At 32.3% G+C, this 17,374-nt stretch overlaps 1 protein-coding gene and 1 long non-coding RNA gene across 4 annotated transcripts; both read right to left on the bottom strand.

Annotated features, from left to right (window-relative positions):
* Window positions 1-6,307: 6,307 nt before the first annotated feature.
* On the bottom strand, window positions 6,308-8,370 carry LOC104711549 (uncharacterized). 3 transcript variants are annotated; one of them, XR_755319.3, is made up of 4 exons: window positions 7,873-8,370; window positions 7,639-7,718; window positions 7,131-7,286; window positions 6,308-6,743 (listed from the first exon to the last, which is right to left on the bottom strand). It is a non-coding gene; the product is annotated as an uncharacterized LOC104711549 (long non-coding RNA). The 3 variants fall into 3 exon arrangements; XR_015565350.1 differs by having other exon boundaries at window positions 8,078-8,361; XR_755320.3 differs by having other exon boundaries at window positions 7,794-8,296.
* A 455-nt stretch (window positions 8,371-8,825) lies between these two features.
* On the bottom strand, window positions 8,826-10,074 carry LOC104715497 (UPF0481 protein At3g47200). The gene is made up of 2 exons (XM_087465777.1): window positions 9,554-10,074; window positions 8,826-9,253 (listed from the first exon to the last, which is right to left on the bottom strand). The coding sequence occupies exons 1-2, from the start codon at window positions 10,044-10,046 to the stop codon at window positions 8,826-8,828; spliced, it is 921 nt and encodes a 306-aa protein (XP_087321903.1). The 5' UTR covers window positions 10,047-10,074.
* Window positions 10,075-17,374: the final 7,300 nt, after the last annotated feature.

Genomic DNA, 17,374 nt, shown 5'->3' on the forward strand with positions numbered 1-17,374 from the left:
TTATAATAAATGGTTAGGGTTTTAGATGTGATAATTAAAAACTGTAATATAATATTAAAATTAACAATTTTAAATTTGATTGATCAACATATTTTGGTTCTTTAATTAAGATTTTTTTCCTTAATTTAAAGGGGATGAATAAGAAGGTTCGCCCATAAGGGTGAACCTACGAATTGTCTGTTTCTTAATACAGAAAATATACCAAAAATAATATAATAAAACTATACCACCAAAATTTGATGTGTAGTAGATTTTTTCATAAACAATAACAAATTTATACTCTTTCTATTTAAATATCATTTTTAATTTTGTATTTTCAAAATACATAAAAACAAAAATTATTATTATTAGGGAAAAAATATATTTTTTTGAATATTTTTTTCTGGTCAACAGCAGTCAACGCCGGTCAACACCGGTAAATATTGGTCAACGTCGGTCAATACCGGTCAACACCGGATTCCGGCTAACCTCGAATATTTATGGTGTTGTAGACATAACATATGTTTGTTTATGGATGTTCTTATGTGATGACAATAGTTCACGTAGTTAACAAGACATTTATATTGTTTGTATGTGTGGCTATGTGTTGGTGTATACTTCAAGTAGTTGGACATCATTTTTCCTTCTTTTTTCTTTCTTTGACTCTGCCTCATGATGCGATTCTGAAAAAGAGAAAGAAGAACATCAATTCATCCTTCTTTTTCGATATTTGTCATGTATTTTGTGTCTTTTTGTATTCGTCTTGAGTCTTTTTCATTTATTAGAACACTACACTAGAGTTTGAAGGATTGATCATCTTCTTTTAGAACACTACACTAGAGTTTGAAGGATTGATCGCCTTTTTCATGTATTATGGTTTAAATGACATAAATTTGAAAGTTCATGGTTTAAATGACATACATTTACAAGTTCATGGTTTAAATGGCCTATATTTAAAAGTTCATGGTTTAAATGACATTTTTCGAATTAAAACTTCCATTAAAACGACGTAGTTTTGTTAGTAACGGAGTGATTAACGGCATAGTAACGTCTGTTAGTAGGTCAACTATCGGATTTAACGTCATGTCTTTTTTGACTTGGTCAACAAAACTTCATATTTAAAAAAACTAGTCAGCAAAAGTTGATTTTTTAAAGGGTGAATTACTCAAATGTTACTCATTTTAGGTAATATTACCAGAATCTACAAAAAACTTTTTTATTACTAGAATGTTTCGGGTATTTTCAAAATACCCAGCGTGCCCCTGTTTTATGTTACCGGAAAAAACGTTATTACAAAAATGCCATTGCCACGTCAGACGCCACGTCAGAAATTGCTGACGTGTACCATAACTCAGCCGTAACGCGATACAGAGTATGTTGCGGCTGAATTATAGTATGTTGCGGCTGAGTTACTCAAAAAAACATTTGAGTAAGAGCGGACGGCTGACTTATGAAAATCTGGCTGAGTTACGCTTATAAGTCAGCCAAGAGTTATGGCTGACTTATTAAATTTGGTTGAGTTATGCGCATAACTCAGCTGTAGTAATGGCTGAGTTTTCACCTGATGGTTGAGTTGTCAAGATTTTGGCTGAGTTATCGCTACGACACGGTTGAGTTGTCAAAATTTTGACTGAGTTATCACAACGACACGGCTGAGTTGCCATTTTCCGACTGGCTGAGTTATGAAAAATGGCTGACTTATGAGATGTAGTTACGGCTGAGTTATGGTAAAAAACTATAACTCAGCCGTAATAGGCTGACTTATCGACAAGTCAGCTGTTTGACGGCTGACTTATTGGCAAAAGATTAATTACTAGAATGTTTTTCAGTTACGGCTGACTTATCAAACGATACGGCTGAGTTACATATTTTCAGTTCATGAAGCGGCTGAGTTTGACAGCAATTTTTTTTGCTTTTTAATTACTGTAATGTTTTTCGTGTTGTGGCTGAGTTTTAGTTAGGCTGAGTTATGGTATTGTTTCATGGCTGATTTGCCACGTCGGATGCAGCATCCATGTCAGCATTCCATGTCATCATCTTTTTTCTCCGGAAATACGAAACGTCGTTCGACTCTGGTTCTTCAACTGGTTTAATAAGTGAACTATTTACCTTCTTATTCACCTTGTTCTTCTACTTTATCACATTTTTGAATAAAATTTAAGTCTATGTCTATTTTCATTTCAAATAATAATAAAAAATAATAATTTAGGAGAAATAAAATAACTAATTAAAAAAATTATTAAATAAAATAAAAACAGTAAAAATAATTTTCTTGATATATGAATTAAAACAATTTTTTTTTGTATTATATAACTGAATTTTCGTTTTTTTAATTAAAAAAATAGATAACTCAACTTATCACATCTTTAACTCATGAAAATTTCCATGATGTTGAATAATCTTTTGAGTTAACAATTTTACAAAGGATATACCTCAAACTTGTACATCAACCATAACACATGATTATTCAAACTCAACTTCAAAAAAATTAGTTTGTTAGTGATTGGTAACATTTTTGAATAAAATTTAGGTCTATATCTATTTTCATTTCAAATAATAATAAAAAATAATAATTTAGGAGAAATAAAATAACTAATTAAAAAAAGTTAGTAAATAAAAGAAAAACAGTAAAAAAATTTTTTCTTGATATATGAATTAAATAAAAACGAAAAAATATTTTTTTGGTATTATATAACTGAATTTTCGTTTTTTTAATTAAAAAAAAAATAGATAACTCAACTTACCACATCTTTAACTCATGAAAATTTCCATGATGTTGAATAATCTTTTGAGTTAACAATTTTACAAAGGATATACCTCAAAGTTGTACATCAACCATAACACATGATTATTCAAAATCAACTTAAAAAAAATTAGTTTTGTTAGTGATTGGTAACATTTTTGAATAAAATTTAGGTCTATGTCTATTTTCATTACAAATAATAATAAAAAATAATAATTTAGGAGAAATAAAATAACTAATTAAAAAAGTTAGTTTTGTTAGTGATTGGTAACATTTTAGAATAAAATTTGAGTTAAGTCCATAACTCAACTTAAGTCAATAGTAACACATGTTACCAGTTATAGCCTATATCATCTATTTACTTTCAGGTTTTTCTTGTGAAAACTCAGCCATAACTAACTATAACTCAGCCGTCACATGACCTTTCGTTTTCCGTAAATATTATAACTCAGCCGTAAAGTCGTATATATCATCCATTTACTTTCAGATTGGTTCTTCTGATAACTCAGCCATAACTCACTATAACTCAGCCGTCACATGACCTTTCGTTTTCCCGTAATGATTATAACTCAGCCGTAAAGCGATATTTTGGCGGGAAACCATCAGTTAACCTAATAATAGACATATTTCCATTCTAAATTTAAATTTTGAGTTATAATAATTTTAATATTCAATTGTTGGAGAAATACTTTTAGAAAAATAAAATTCTAAATTCGAATAATAATTATTTAATTATTTGCAATAATATCTTGTAATTAAAAAAGTTATTAAATAAAAGAAAAACAGTAAAAATTATTTTTCTTGATATATGAATTAAATAAAAACGAAAAAATAATTTTTTGGTATTATATAACTGAATTTTCGTTTTTTTTAATTAAAAAAAAAATAGATAACTCAACTTACCACATCTTTAACTCATGAAAATTTCCATGATGTTGAATAATCTTTTGAGTTAACAATTTTACAAAGGATATACCTCAAAGTTGTACATCAACCATAACACATGGTTATTCAAAATCAACTTCAAAAAAATTAGTTTTGTTAGTGATTGGTAACATTTTTGAATAAAATTTAGGTCTATGTCTATTTTCATTTCAAATAATAATAAAAAATAATAATTTAGGAGAAATAAAATAACTAATTAAAAAATTTATTAAATAAAAGAAAAACAGTAAAAAAAAATTTTCTTGATATATGAATTAAATAAAAACGAAAAAATATTTTTTTGTATTATATAACTGAATTTTCTTTTTTTTTTTTAATTAAAAAAAAAATAGATAACTCAACTTACCACATCTTTAACTCATGAAAATTTCCATGATGTTGAATAATCTTTTGAGTTAACAATTTTACAAAGGATATACCTCAAAGTTGTACATCAACCATAACACATGATTATTCAAAAACAACTTCAAAAAAATTAGTTTTGTTAGTGATTGGTAACATTTTTGAATAAAATTTAGGTCTATGTCTATTTTCATTTCAAAAAATAATAAAAAATAATAATTTAGGAGAAATAAAATAACTAATTAAAAAAAGTTATTAAATAAAAGAAAAACAGTAAAAAAAAAATTTCTTGATATATGAATTAAATAAAAACGAAAAAATAATTTTTTTGTATTATATAACTGAATTTTCGTTTTTTTAATTAAAAAAAAATAGATAACTCAACTTACCACATCTTTAACTCATGAAAATTTCCATGATGTTAAATAATCTTTTGAGTTAACAATTTTACAAAGGATAATAATTAGTTAATTATTTGCAATAATATCTTGTGATAAAAATCTCACTTTATGAATTTATTATGCGTGTGGATTTGAGCAGGCACAGAATTAGTGATTTTTTGCGCTTCCCGAACAACACTTTTTGTAATATCGAGAGATGTTTCAATACTTATTAGGAATCTGACACAACAAAAGACCCAGGAAAGAATAATACGTTTTCATATTATTGAAAAGACCCTGAACGATAACTCAGCCACAACTTTACCATAATTCAGCCAACCCTCAAATTAAAATGACTAAATAACCGACCAAACCGAACCGAACCGGAAACTATTTTTTCCATTATTTTCGGTTAGTTACGGTTATATTCGGCTTGCTATCAGTTATATTAAGTTAATCGACCTAATTTGGATAACATTTGGATTATTTATGGTTATATATTCATCTAACCAACCCATAACCGGAAATAACCGAAAAGTAATTTCAAAAAAATTTAAATTTTCAAATGGTTATCATATTAGTATATCCAAATTACCACCTTAAACCAAACACAATATAACCAAAACCAAACTGTTATATTAAAACTCATAATGTTGGAAATATGAACTCCAAACCTCAAACCCTAACCCTAACCCTAACCCCTAAATGTCATGTTTTGAATGTTATACACATTTTGATCAAACTGTGTAAAAATCAATTTTTTCTATAATTATTACTTTTTATTGCTTATAATGATTGTAATATTCATTTTTTCATTCTATATTTTAATTTTTGAGTTATAATAATTCTAATTTACAAATATTTCATAAGTCAGCCGTTTATGTCGATAACTCAGCCATATCAGTCAATTGTTTGAGAAATACTTTTATTAAAAAAAAAATTAAATTCAAATTCAAATTCAAATTTTGATTTTTTTTTTTAAATAAAAAATCGCTAAAATCTCATTTATTACGCATGTGGTTCTTAACAATAAACATAATTATTGTTTGCGTCTCCCCAACAACACTTTTTGTATTCTTGAGAAGGTATATAATAAATTAATATATCCGTTGCATAACTCAGCCATAACTTTACCATAACTCAGCCAACCCTCAAATTAAAATGACTAAATAACCGACCAAACCGAACCAAACCGAAAACTATTTTTTACATTATTTTTTCGATTAATTACGGTTATATTTGGCTTGCTATCGGTTATATTAAGTTAATCGACCTAATGTGGATAACATTTGGATTATTTATGTTATATATTCATCTAACCGACCTATAACCGGAAATAACCAAAAAATAATTTCAAAAATTTTTAAATTTTCAAATGGTTCTCATATTAGTATATCCAAATTACCACCTTAAACCAAACATAATATAACCAAAACCAAACTGTTATATTAAAACTCATAATGTTGGAAATATGAACCCTAAACCTCAAACCCTAATCCTAACCCTAACCCTAACCCCTAAATGTCATGATTTGAATGTTTTACACAATTTAATCATATTGTGTAAAAATCAATCTTTGTCTATAATTATTACTTTTTATTGCTTATAATGATTGTAATATTCATTTTCTCATTCTATATTTTAAATTTGAGTTATAATAATTCTAATTTACAAATATTTCATAAGTCAGCCGTTATTTCGATAACTCAGCCATATCAGTCAATTGTTTGAGAAATACTTTTATTTCTTTTATTCGCAATTCGAATTCAAATTTTTAATTAATTTGAATAATATATTGTGAGAAAAGCTAACTTTATGTATTTATTATGTGTGAATCTAAGCAGACACAGAATTAGTGAATTTTCGCAATTACCCAACAACACTTTTTGTAATCTGACAGAACAAAAGACCCAAGAAAGAAAGAAGAATACGTACTAACATCTTATAACTCCGTAATTCATAACTCAGCCGTAACTTAACCGTAAATCAGCCATAATTTTGAAAGTACAATTCATCTCGAACTGAGCATAGTCACGAAGAGTGTAAACGTGATGGTATCTCTTGGGTCCTTACGCCAGTGTAGAGGATACAGACACCAGCTATATCTACCATAAACATGGCTGCACCCAAAACATGGCCTGCCGTGTAACACCAGAATTGTAACAAAATTGTATAAAAATGAAGAACCGAAAACATAAGTCTATAACTCTCTGAATCAGTACATAAACTGGTCATCACTCATAAAGACACACCATTTCCTCCGCAAGACAAGTACATAAACTGGCTCAATGTTTTGGGTTCAGCTCTCTCGTTCTTATCTGTACCTCGAACAAACAAGTCCAAATTCCTGAAGCCTGTAACGTTTAATGAAATGGTAACATAGGTAAGCTGGATTTGAAAAAAAAAACAAGAAACAAGAACTACTTGAGTTATACAATCATTCAGCCATCTATGCTTAACAGTGTTTGTCCTCTATATATACGACAAAATAACACAAGTAATGAAGTTAATATCATAGCTCTTGTAATGAGAATCTAGAAACAGACAAAACAAATAAGGAAAACCAAAACCCATTTGAAACACATAAGGTTATTGCCTAGGTAATCCTTGACATTGTTTTGGTTTTGTCTTGCCAATGTCAAATCCATAAGTGGCAGCCAACATAGTAAATGATACGGAAAGCATAAATTAAATGACTAAAGCAAGTAACGCTTTAAGATAAGAAACATAGGTAAACTAACCATGCCCTTCATCTTAGAAGTAAAGTGTCCACCACATTGTTGCTTGAGCTTAGTAAGGATGCATCTCTCATGATTATCTTTAGCAGCACTATGATCCAACAAGAGTCTTTGGACTAGCTTCTTCCTGCAATCAACGTTGTTCTTCAAAGAATCTCCCTGAAAAATCAAGCAAGCTCGGGTAAGATTAGCAGCAGCACGCTTAAGACTTTTCTTCCTCAAAATGAAATTGGAACCTATGAATACACTCAACAACACAACTAATACCAAACCTATATCATTTCTGGATACAATTGTAGCACTATATTGATTCTATGTTTCTGACTCTCCCAAATTTATAAGCAAACAACAATACCCCTAAGTTTTTTAGCGAGATAGAACCAGAAATAGAAGAGATTGACACAAGTTGTGTCACACAACACTTCCAGTCTCAAATACTCTAAGCAACGATAAGAAACTTTGCACAAATAAAAACCCAATTCAAATTCTCCACCCATAAACTCTCGGTTACCTTATTTTGGAGTTTCTTCAGATCTGGAGACTTACTTACTTCTTGAATCGATCTTCATCAATTACTCAACCGATAAAACCCTAAAACAGAAAACAAACAAAAGTAATTAAACGCATCGAAGAAGAGAATCAAAGTAAAGGATAAGCAAATCTCACTTTTAGACTTAAATAAAGTAGAAGAATCGAGCGAGAGAGTATGCCTGCTTAGATCTAGAGAGAGGAAACAGAAGCTTACACCATATCGAATCTATGAGGGCATGACGAAATTAGAGATTTTTGATAGGAGGTAGACTCTCTTGTTTATTAGGAGGAGCAACGATAGCCATGAGAGGAGAATCAATAATCACATATTTTATAGATCCTTCTTAGATAAGTAGAATAAACTTGCCAAAATCATATTTTATAGATCCTTCTCAGCCTCTCAACGGCTTCGATTTTACCTGAACAGAGTCCAGTACGAAGCGAACATCGCCCGAAATCGGATTTAGGCTTATCCGGTTTGAAAGGGACGAGGAATCTGAGACACGATTTGATATCTCGAGATATGATCGGGTTAAGGGAGGACGCGGCGTAGGATGGTCCGAGAACGGAGATAAGATCGTTGGCGGTGGCTTTGGGCAACGACGACGATAGAGAATGGGAACTAGGGTTTATGCAACGAAAGACGAGAGAGGTTTTTTTTTTCCGTTTTATGAACAGTGGAAACTGTTTAATTTCTCTATTTGACATAAACAAGAAAAATTCAACTTCTGAAAAAAAACTGTTTAATGACATAGAAAATTGAAAATGATGTGTATTTTAATTTGCTGATGTGTATTTTTTTTTAATATTTTTTAGTTAAAATCGAAAATCTAAATTTAAGGGGTAAATTGTAATTACACCCAGAACACTAAACATTCTAGTAATTTTTAAAAGATTTATAGATATGAGTAATAAACCAACTTTTGGATAACATTTGAGTAATTCTTTCTTTTTTAAATGACCTACAACAAAATTCATGGTTTAAATGACCAAAATTTGAAAGTTCATTGTTTAAATGACATTTTTTCCAATTAAGAAAATACAGTGAAATCAAATTTAATATAAATTATTTTTATTGTTGTGATACAATAGTAAAAATAGCGTGAAAACATGCAAACTTTCCAAGTCGATCGAATTAAAGATACTAGATAAATAATAATTAATGAATTATGGAGAAGGTGGGTTAAAATAGGGATAAGAAGTGAAAAAGCTCTGAAATAATGTGAGAAGTAGCAAAATAACTGCAGCAAAGAAAGAGAAGTACGCCCATGGATTATTGAAGTACTTGTGTTTCAAGGTTGCCTTCACGACATTCCACTTCCGGTTATAGTAACTGTCCACCTTATGCGACAATACAGATAAATAAGTGTTTTCGAGGTCGAAAGCCACTTCTTGACATAGCCGGTTGAACACATCAGCTACTTCTGAATCATTTCCTAACCAGTGCTCGATGATATTATAATAGTGCAAATGCCTAACATCTTCAGCAGAATCTATTAGATTGTCCATGAAGATTATGTAGGATGTTATATCGTTGGTTGAATCGATATGGCACTGCTCGTAAGCTATAAGATTTGAGAAAAGAGACTTGGTACCTACAAAAAAATACGAGAGGCCATAGATTGTTTTTACGTGTCGCAAAAAATTTGGTTCTGATAGTTTAATTTTTTACAGAAAATATATCACGTTCGAATGTAAAATATGGTTAGTACGTAATATTAAAAACCATACTGTTCATATCATATGAATATACCATACTGTTCATATCATATGAATATCTCATTATGATTCCTAAGCGAAAATGTAAAACAAGAATTGAAAATGTAATGGATAAAAAAGATTTTGATATAAATTCATAAAGCTAATAAGAAGGAAACAAAAAAAAGTGAACTTACCGTCATGGATAAGTAGTTTTGGTATCTCTAGACAACCATTTTTGAATTGAATATCCCAAAACCGGTCGGATTTTCTTCTTTTGAATTTTATACCGGCTTCTCTTAGTTCTGTCACGCAATGTAACAGTTGTTGTTGGCGCTTGTCCGCCACGAGCGGTTTCCAAGACCATCTACTTCGGGACAACCTCGGTTCCGGTTTTAGACTAGGCTGGAGTACACTTCGACGGAAAACATCCAGACAGTGCAATTCTTCCTTGTCCTTGTCAGCAATTGGGTTAAAGAACTTATTGTTTACTTGTGAGTCCTCGATTTTAGTTGATGGCATATAAGTTGGCATTAACGGATTGAAGAACCGAACTGCTAATATCGCCACTAAACCGGTTTGGCTCTGTGTACCGAGCTGTAGATCTAATAGCCGGTTTAAGACGAACAAAGGAAGTTGGTTTTCCAACATTAGCATGTCACGTCGAATAGAATGCATGGATCCTCGCATCGCAAAAACGGGATCGTTTCGATTGTATCTACACAACATCAAATAAATAAAAAACAAGAAATAAAACAAAGTCAAAGTCAATAAGTTTAGACAATCGGTATCAGTATGCTTACTCAAGTTTCGAGAATCCTTCATCGGCTCCTCTGAAGAGCTCGAGAACAAAACAACCATCAAGACTAGCATTTCGGTGAACTTGTTACTGCTCATATCTATACGACCTTCGTAGCAAGCACGAGCCCTCTCTTCAAGCTCTTTCATGGCGTCAATATACGTTTCGATGCCTTGTTTGGTACGTTTCAAGACCATATTGACCGCACGCCATTTGTGATAGTCCATGGGCTGGAGATGTTCATCCCCGTGGTGGTACGGACCAAGCGAGACGGTTTGAGGGATGTATGAATTTTTGTCGTTTTTCTGAAGGGACTGTGGAACTCTGTAGATACAGAGCTTGTCCCAAATAGTTGTGGCGTCGTCTCTTTGTACTTGCTTCATCTTGTCTTTGATCCAAATCACCCATTCTTCTCGTGTCTCTTCGGGTCGTTGGTTTTGGGTTTGGAGTTTTTTGCGCATAATAGAGGTGAGGAAGTACCAAATCAACATCGGTCGTGGTTGATAATTTCTTCTTCTTTTTCTTCTTATAATTATATGCCGGAGAGGAAGATTCGGTCCTAATGGTAGCTGGGGCGGCAGAGGTGGTGGTGGCGGCGGCAGTTGTGGCAACGCCAATGGAAGGGGCGGCTGCGGCTGCGGCTGTGGTGGTGGTGGTTCCTGTAGGAGCTAGAAATTTGCCACACTACGTAAGAGGTATTGAATAAGAGATAACAACACAAACGTTAAGGGAAGAATGGAGGCGAGACCGAAATCTCTTTCCTTAACTCTTTGAAACCCCCGCAGTGCGACAGGATTAATGGTTACAAGAGTCCCAGGATACAACCATACACAACCGGGTTTGCTAATCACTCAAACACCGGCTCTATACGAACTTCACTTCTACGATACTCTCGAAACTTACTTTTTGAGAGAGAGATTGCTGGATGTTTCTGTTCTAAGTCTTTTTTTATCTTCTCGATCGGTGATCGGCTTCAATGAGACTTGAACTTGTGTTTATATAGAGGTCTTGGATGACTTGGGTTTGAAATAGATTCTCCACAACCTTACCTAGTCCATCGCAAATCTAGGAGGTAGGCGACGTGAAGAAGCGACGATCTCTCAAAGAAATCCAACTCTCCACAACTCTCCACTTGATCACGAAAACAAAGAGACCAAGTCTCACGGATCGTGAAACAGAGTTTTGACTCTATCCAATCTGACCCACTTCTCTTGGAGCTCCATCTTAAGCAAGGCCAAACCATTAAGGCCTAATTTCTCATTCACACAATCCAATTTTATTAAGCCCACTAAGCTTAAATAAATTAAGGTCCAACAATCCCCCACATGAATAGAAATTACTAACTAAATATAGGAAGACTCATAAAAAACTTTTACTAACTAGACTTGACTAGACTAGACACAACTTAGACTAGACTAGACAGACGTTCGAGAGTATACAAAAATGTTATTGTATCTGAAAGGTAGCATTTTTCAGCTTTGAACCCATCATTTTTAATATCTGTCGGATTTACTTGGCCGGGAGGTGAACATTATGTCTTGAACCACCAAGATTTTAATGTAAACCTAGACAACAGGTATCGCGCAACAACATCTTCTCGTAGAGATTTAGTTCTCTATTGTGTCCATTTTGGCCTTGGACATTCCTGGGTTCATGAGTGAACTTGGAGAATATAGCCTCTCTTTCATTCTCCTAGAAACGGCCCCATTTCACACTCACTAGGTGACCTTCCATCAGTTTTGTTTTTAGAAGCATCCTGTAAATACTCCATGAATATCTCAAAACTATGGTATATCATTAAAAGCTAATACTTAACCTCAACTCATACAGGTAACACTGTTTATTTTTATCTTTAGGAACTGGATATAGACATAGTCTTACAGTGTTCAACTCTAACTCAACTTGATTTAGTTGTCCCTTTTGAACCTAGATCTTGGGATCTCCAATCACTTAGGTTGGGTTTCCACCAAGCTGAATTTATATTTCTAGGCTACCCATTCCTCTTGATAATCCAATGATTTATCATTTAATCATTTATTCAGTGTCCAAAAAATAGCTAATTGCTATAATAGTGTACACATAATATTGACACTGAATTTTCCTACTTCAGGATATCTCATCCTCAAAGTTCAAAAATTCACATAGCGTCTTGAGCTTTATCCAAAATAATGAACTTTCTAATAATTTTATGTGGTATCATGTTGAGATTATTATTTGTGGTAAGCAACGGTTCCCCCCCACATTTTATAGACTAACCCTTCAACATTTAATTCATCTTTTGCCACATAAACAAAAAATATTTTGTACAATCATTAAAGAGAGTTACAAAATTAAATCACACCAATTAATGTGAATTTAAACAATATACATATATATATATATATATATATATATTCCATTTTCTCATGTTGGTGATGGCGTAAGTCTCATGCAAATCTCACGTTAACTCACTTTGCATATTTGAGTTAAAAAACATTCATGCAAAAGTCAAAAGACTTCACCAAATGAAAACTAAACTGAAATTTCCATTATTAAGAAAAGAGAAACCAACTACAATTTATTCTTCTCTTTCGAGACTGTAACTTATTCTTCTTCGAGGTGGAAAGCCTCGGTTACATCATTATTGTAGACACCTTAGATAACCCATCACAAACAAATCCATTATTATCCATGCTACACCACGTCCACATTTTTCTCGATGCGGATTAGTGATTCAACTCGCAGTTTGACAATCAAGTCTTCGAGGGAAATAACATTTTTTTATGAAAAAGATAATTCTTGAAATCCAACCAACTTGTAGGGAGGTTTTCAATAAGATGATTGACCATTAAACTTTCACTAATCAACATCCCCGCAGAATCTATCTCGTTCTTAAGAAATTGCAGTGCTTCCACTTGTTCCATGATAGGTTTTGAATCGACCATTTTAAAGTCAAAAAAGTTTGCCATAGCATATTTTAGTAAGCCTGCATCCGAGACCTTATACTTTTTCTCTAAAGCATCCCAAAGGTCTTTAGAAGTTTTGACCTTATTGTATACAACGTACAACGGGTCTGTCAAGCAGCTCAGAATATAACTCTTGCATAGAAAATCTGCATGGCTCCACGTATTCACGCTGGCAAGGTAGAGCGGATCCTTATTCTCCGGTGAGAGAACTGGTGCGTCCTCTTTCACATACTTATTTAGGTTCAACATGGTCAGAAGGATACACATTTTCTGTTGCCACGCCTTGAACCCGTTCCCATCAAACTTTTCTGGCATCCATCCTGCGCTTATAGCACAAGTAGTCATCGGTTCAGGGACTGCAGCTGGTATCGGCTCAAGTACCGCTACTTTCACCGGAGGAAGAGTACAAAACTGGATTTCAGTCCCAGTCCCATTGATGGTGGTCTCGGCAACATTAGCCTCTGTGACTACCACACACACGTCAGCTCCGGTGGAGACGTTCAAGTCTTCACTGGCCATGTCTGAAACACAAACACAAAGCTTTGTTCAGAACAGTATATCAAGTCGTGAAATGACTCTAATAATCAAGTGAATAAAACAACACTCGGTATATATTATTTGCAAACAAACAAAAAACCAGCAAGACCATGCATATGGGTTTCGCAAAACCAAACTTGTTCACGTTAATTGTTTTGAGTTGCATAAATAAATAAATAACACAAGCAACCCACTAAGTATATGATGCTTGTGTGCTAAACAATACAACACTAGTCAAACACTTTTGATTAGTTTATTATTAGTTGCAGTTCTCGTTAAACTCTCAAAGCAAGAGATTATAAATCTCTTAAACTTTTAATTTGCAGAAACTTAAAAAAAAATCAAGACCCTATGTCGATTTAGGAGTTTTTAATTTGCAAATAAATCCAAACAAAAAATTCTGCAGTTTATGAATCGCAACTCAATGCAAACTGCAGGTTTTGAATAACACAACAATTGGTTTCAAAATAGCTTTTAGAATCGCAATTCTTAACAGCAAATAAAACAAATGCAAGCAGCAGGTTTTACAAACAAGAAATCTAAACCAATTGCAGTTTTAACTCAGCCTTAAAATCACGATCTTATGCTGGGTTATAATCAATACACACTCTGTTTCTCCTTTCACAAAAGAACAGAACAGGTCCGAGGCTCTCAAGCTCTCGTCACGTTTTTTTTTTTTACCCAATCGCAACTGTGGTAAAAACTTGTGAATATACACACAACTTCTCCTTAAACGTTTATGAAATCTCAAATCAATCTGTTAGATGTTTATAGAACAACAACAGAATTCAAAGAGTTAAGAATGTAGGAGCTAGAAATTTGCCACACTACGTAAGAGGTATTGAATAAGAGATAACAACACAAACGTTAAGGGAAGAATGGAGGCGAGACCGAAATCTCTTTCCTTAACTCTTTGAAACCCCCGCAGTGCGACGGGATTAATGGTTACAAGAGTCCCAGGATACAACCATACACAACCGGGTTTGCTAATCACTCAAACACCGGCTCTATACGAACTTCACTTCTACGATACTCTCGAAACTTACTTTTTGAGAGAGAGATTGCTGGATGTTTCTGTTCTAAGTCTTTTTTTATCTTCTCGATCGGTGATCGGCTTCAATGAGACTTGAACTTGTGTTTATATAGAGGTCTTGGATGACTTGGGTTTGAAATAGATTCTCCACAACCTTACCTAGTCCATCGCAAATCTAGGAGGTGGGCGACGTGAAGAAGCGACGATCTCTCAAAGAAATCCAACTCTCCACAACTCTCCACTTGATCACGAAAACAAAGAGACCAAGTCTCACGGATCGTGAAACAGAGTTTTGACTCTATCCAATCTGACCCACTTCTCTTGGAGCTCCATCTTAAGCAAGGCCAAACCATTAAGGCCTAATTTCTCATTCACACAATCCAATTTTATTAAGCCCACTAAGCTTAAATAAATTAAGGTCCAACAGTTCCTTATTAGGAATTACCATTTTTGTTCTTTCCGGAGATTGAGAGTGACAGAGAGAAAGTTGAAAAGCAAAGATGTAACAACTGGATTAAAACTATGATTGGTTGCTTATATTTATGGATATGTTTGATCTGTAATGACAACAACCATTATTATACATAATACATATGTGCTATTATGCATACACACGTTACTAAGTTTGACATCTAATCATACTTATACATTAAAATGTGTTAAACAATTTTTGGACGTATTGGATAATGCCTCGGCGAGTTATGTTTTTTGTTTGACGTTTCTTCTACAACTCTTAAATAGAGAAATACTCTAAAAGTCGTGTGACAGTAGATATATATATATATATACTCCTTTGTTTCATAAAATATATATATATATATATATATATTTTTTCTGTTTCACAAATAATATCATTTTGGAATTTTATTTTTGTTTCACAAAAAATATCATTTTACATTTGCAATACATCATTTTATATTTCCAATACATTTTTTGTATTAGATTTTTTAGTTTTATCCTTAATGTATAACTAAATTAACCTATTAAACACTTATTAAATAAAAGTATATATGTATATTTTAATGTTTTTTTAATTTGCGTGAAATATGTCAAAGTTACAGTCTTTATAAGGAAATATATATATATATATATATATATCATGGAGTGAGATTACTGAGATATATATTGAAACATTCAAATTCTTATTAAGACAAGAAAATGCTCAATACACTTTAGAAAAGACTATAATAGATTATAGACTACGATTGAGATTTGAATTCTCCTAACTCTTGTTAAAAAGTAAAAAAAAAAAACTATATTTTCTCTCGAATTATCAATAGAAGCAGCAAGTATATCAATAACAATATTATCCAGACTAACATCTCTTTTCTTTGGTCATTTTGTCTCTTAAAAAAAGAGAGAAATCCGACTTTTGAGAGCATCTTAAATGTTATCCCTTTTATTGTTTCGGTCACATTCTTTGGTTATATGTTATCAATTAGATGTTATCAACCAAAGACATGGGAAACTTGGCACATGGCACGACTTCACCATTCTCGTATGAATGATGAGGTGCTCTGATAAAAAAGACAAAGTCACCTAATATATTTGAGTATTCGATATTATGCCTTTAAAAAAACACAAAAATCGACCAACCAAAAATAATGTTCAGACATGCAAACCCAAAAGACTCCAAGAAAGTCATATCTTTATGATTTAAATATTCCGTTTAAAATTTAGTGCTCAGACATGCAAATCCATTTCCAAGCATAGAGAACCCAATCAACCTCGACCTTACCAACACATTTTCACTGTCTATGTGAAATCCATTTTAAAATTCTACACTCACGACCACGTTCATTACTATAATCCAAGTAACTGTTTAGTTTTTTGTCATCTTTTTAAAATTTTCGTTTTAATGATTGAACAATATTAACCACTTCTATAATATTCACTACGTGTAAGTAGGCATGACCAAAATTACACTGTAACCGTATTTTTGACTGTAACCGGACCGTATCCGAACCGTAACCAGATCGTAACCATATAAAATGGTTACAAACCGTTACCGTTAACCATAAATATATAGTTAAATTATATTAATTATAACTGTTAATTAACTTTAACCATATCAAAACCGTTGGTTAACCGCATAGTTAAACCATAATTTGTTAACCGTAACCGTTTTAAAAACATAATAAAATATACTAATAATTATTTATTTAATATGAATCATATGATATATAGAAATATGAGTATACTAAAATAACATATTAATTATAAATAAACAATACCAATTATATTATATCATCAAATAATATCAACCTTATCATATTATCAAATAACTGTAACCGTATATAACCGTAACCGTTTGAACCGGAACTGTATTTAACCGTAACTGTTTATTAAAAGGTTATGGTTAAAGTTAAACAAAATTTCTAACCGTAACCGATGATTAATAAACCATAACCGTGGTCATGCCTACGTGTAGGATATATAAGTCGTCCAAAATTAATCTTTAAAAAATGATTTCAATGCAATAAGACCATGTTTATGTTTATCTTGGGGTGGGCGTTCGGTTTTTTGGTTTGGTTTCGATTCGGTTTTTTCGGTTTTATAAAAATAGAACCATAAAGAAACCGTATGTAATTCGGTTTGGTTTTTTCGGTTTATGGTTTTTTCGGTTTCATCAAAAATGAAACCATATAAAAATCATATGTATCACTGTTTGGTTCGGTTTCGGTTTGATTCCGGTTTTTAACGT

This window comes from Camelina sativa, chromosome 9 (assembly GCF_030686135.1).
Source record: "Camelina sativa cultivar CO46 ecotype springtype chromosome 9, ASM3068613v1".
NCBI classification, from domain to species: Eukaryota; Viridiplantae; Streptophyta; class Magnoliopsida; order Brassicales; family Brassicaceae; genus Camelina; species Camelina sativa.

Excerpts from the sequence above, each read along its gene's own strand:
- LOC104715497 (XM_087465777.1), bottom strand. The coding sequence starts at position 10,046 with ATGCGAGGATCCATGCATTCTATTCGACGTGACATGCTAATGTTGGAA. Across the intron at positions 9,254-9,553 it reads AAAACTACTTATCCATGACG|GTACCAAGTCTCTTTTCTCA; the intron begins GTAAGTTCACTT and ends ATTTTTTTGTAG.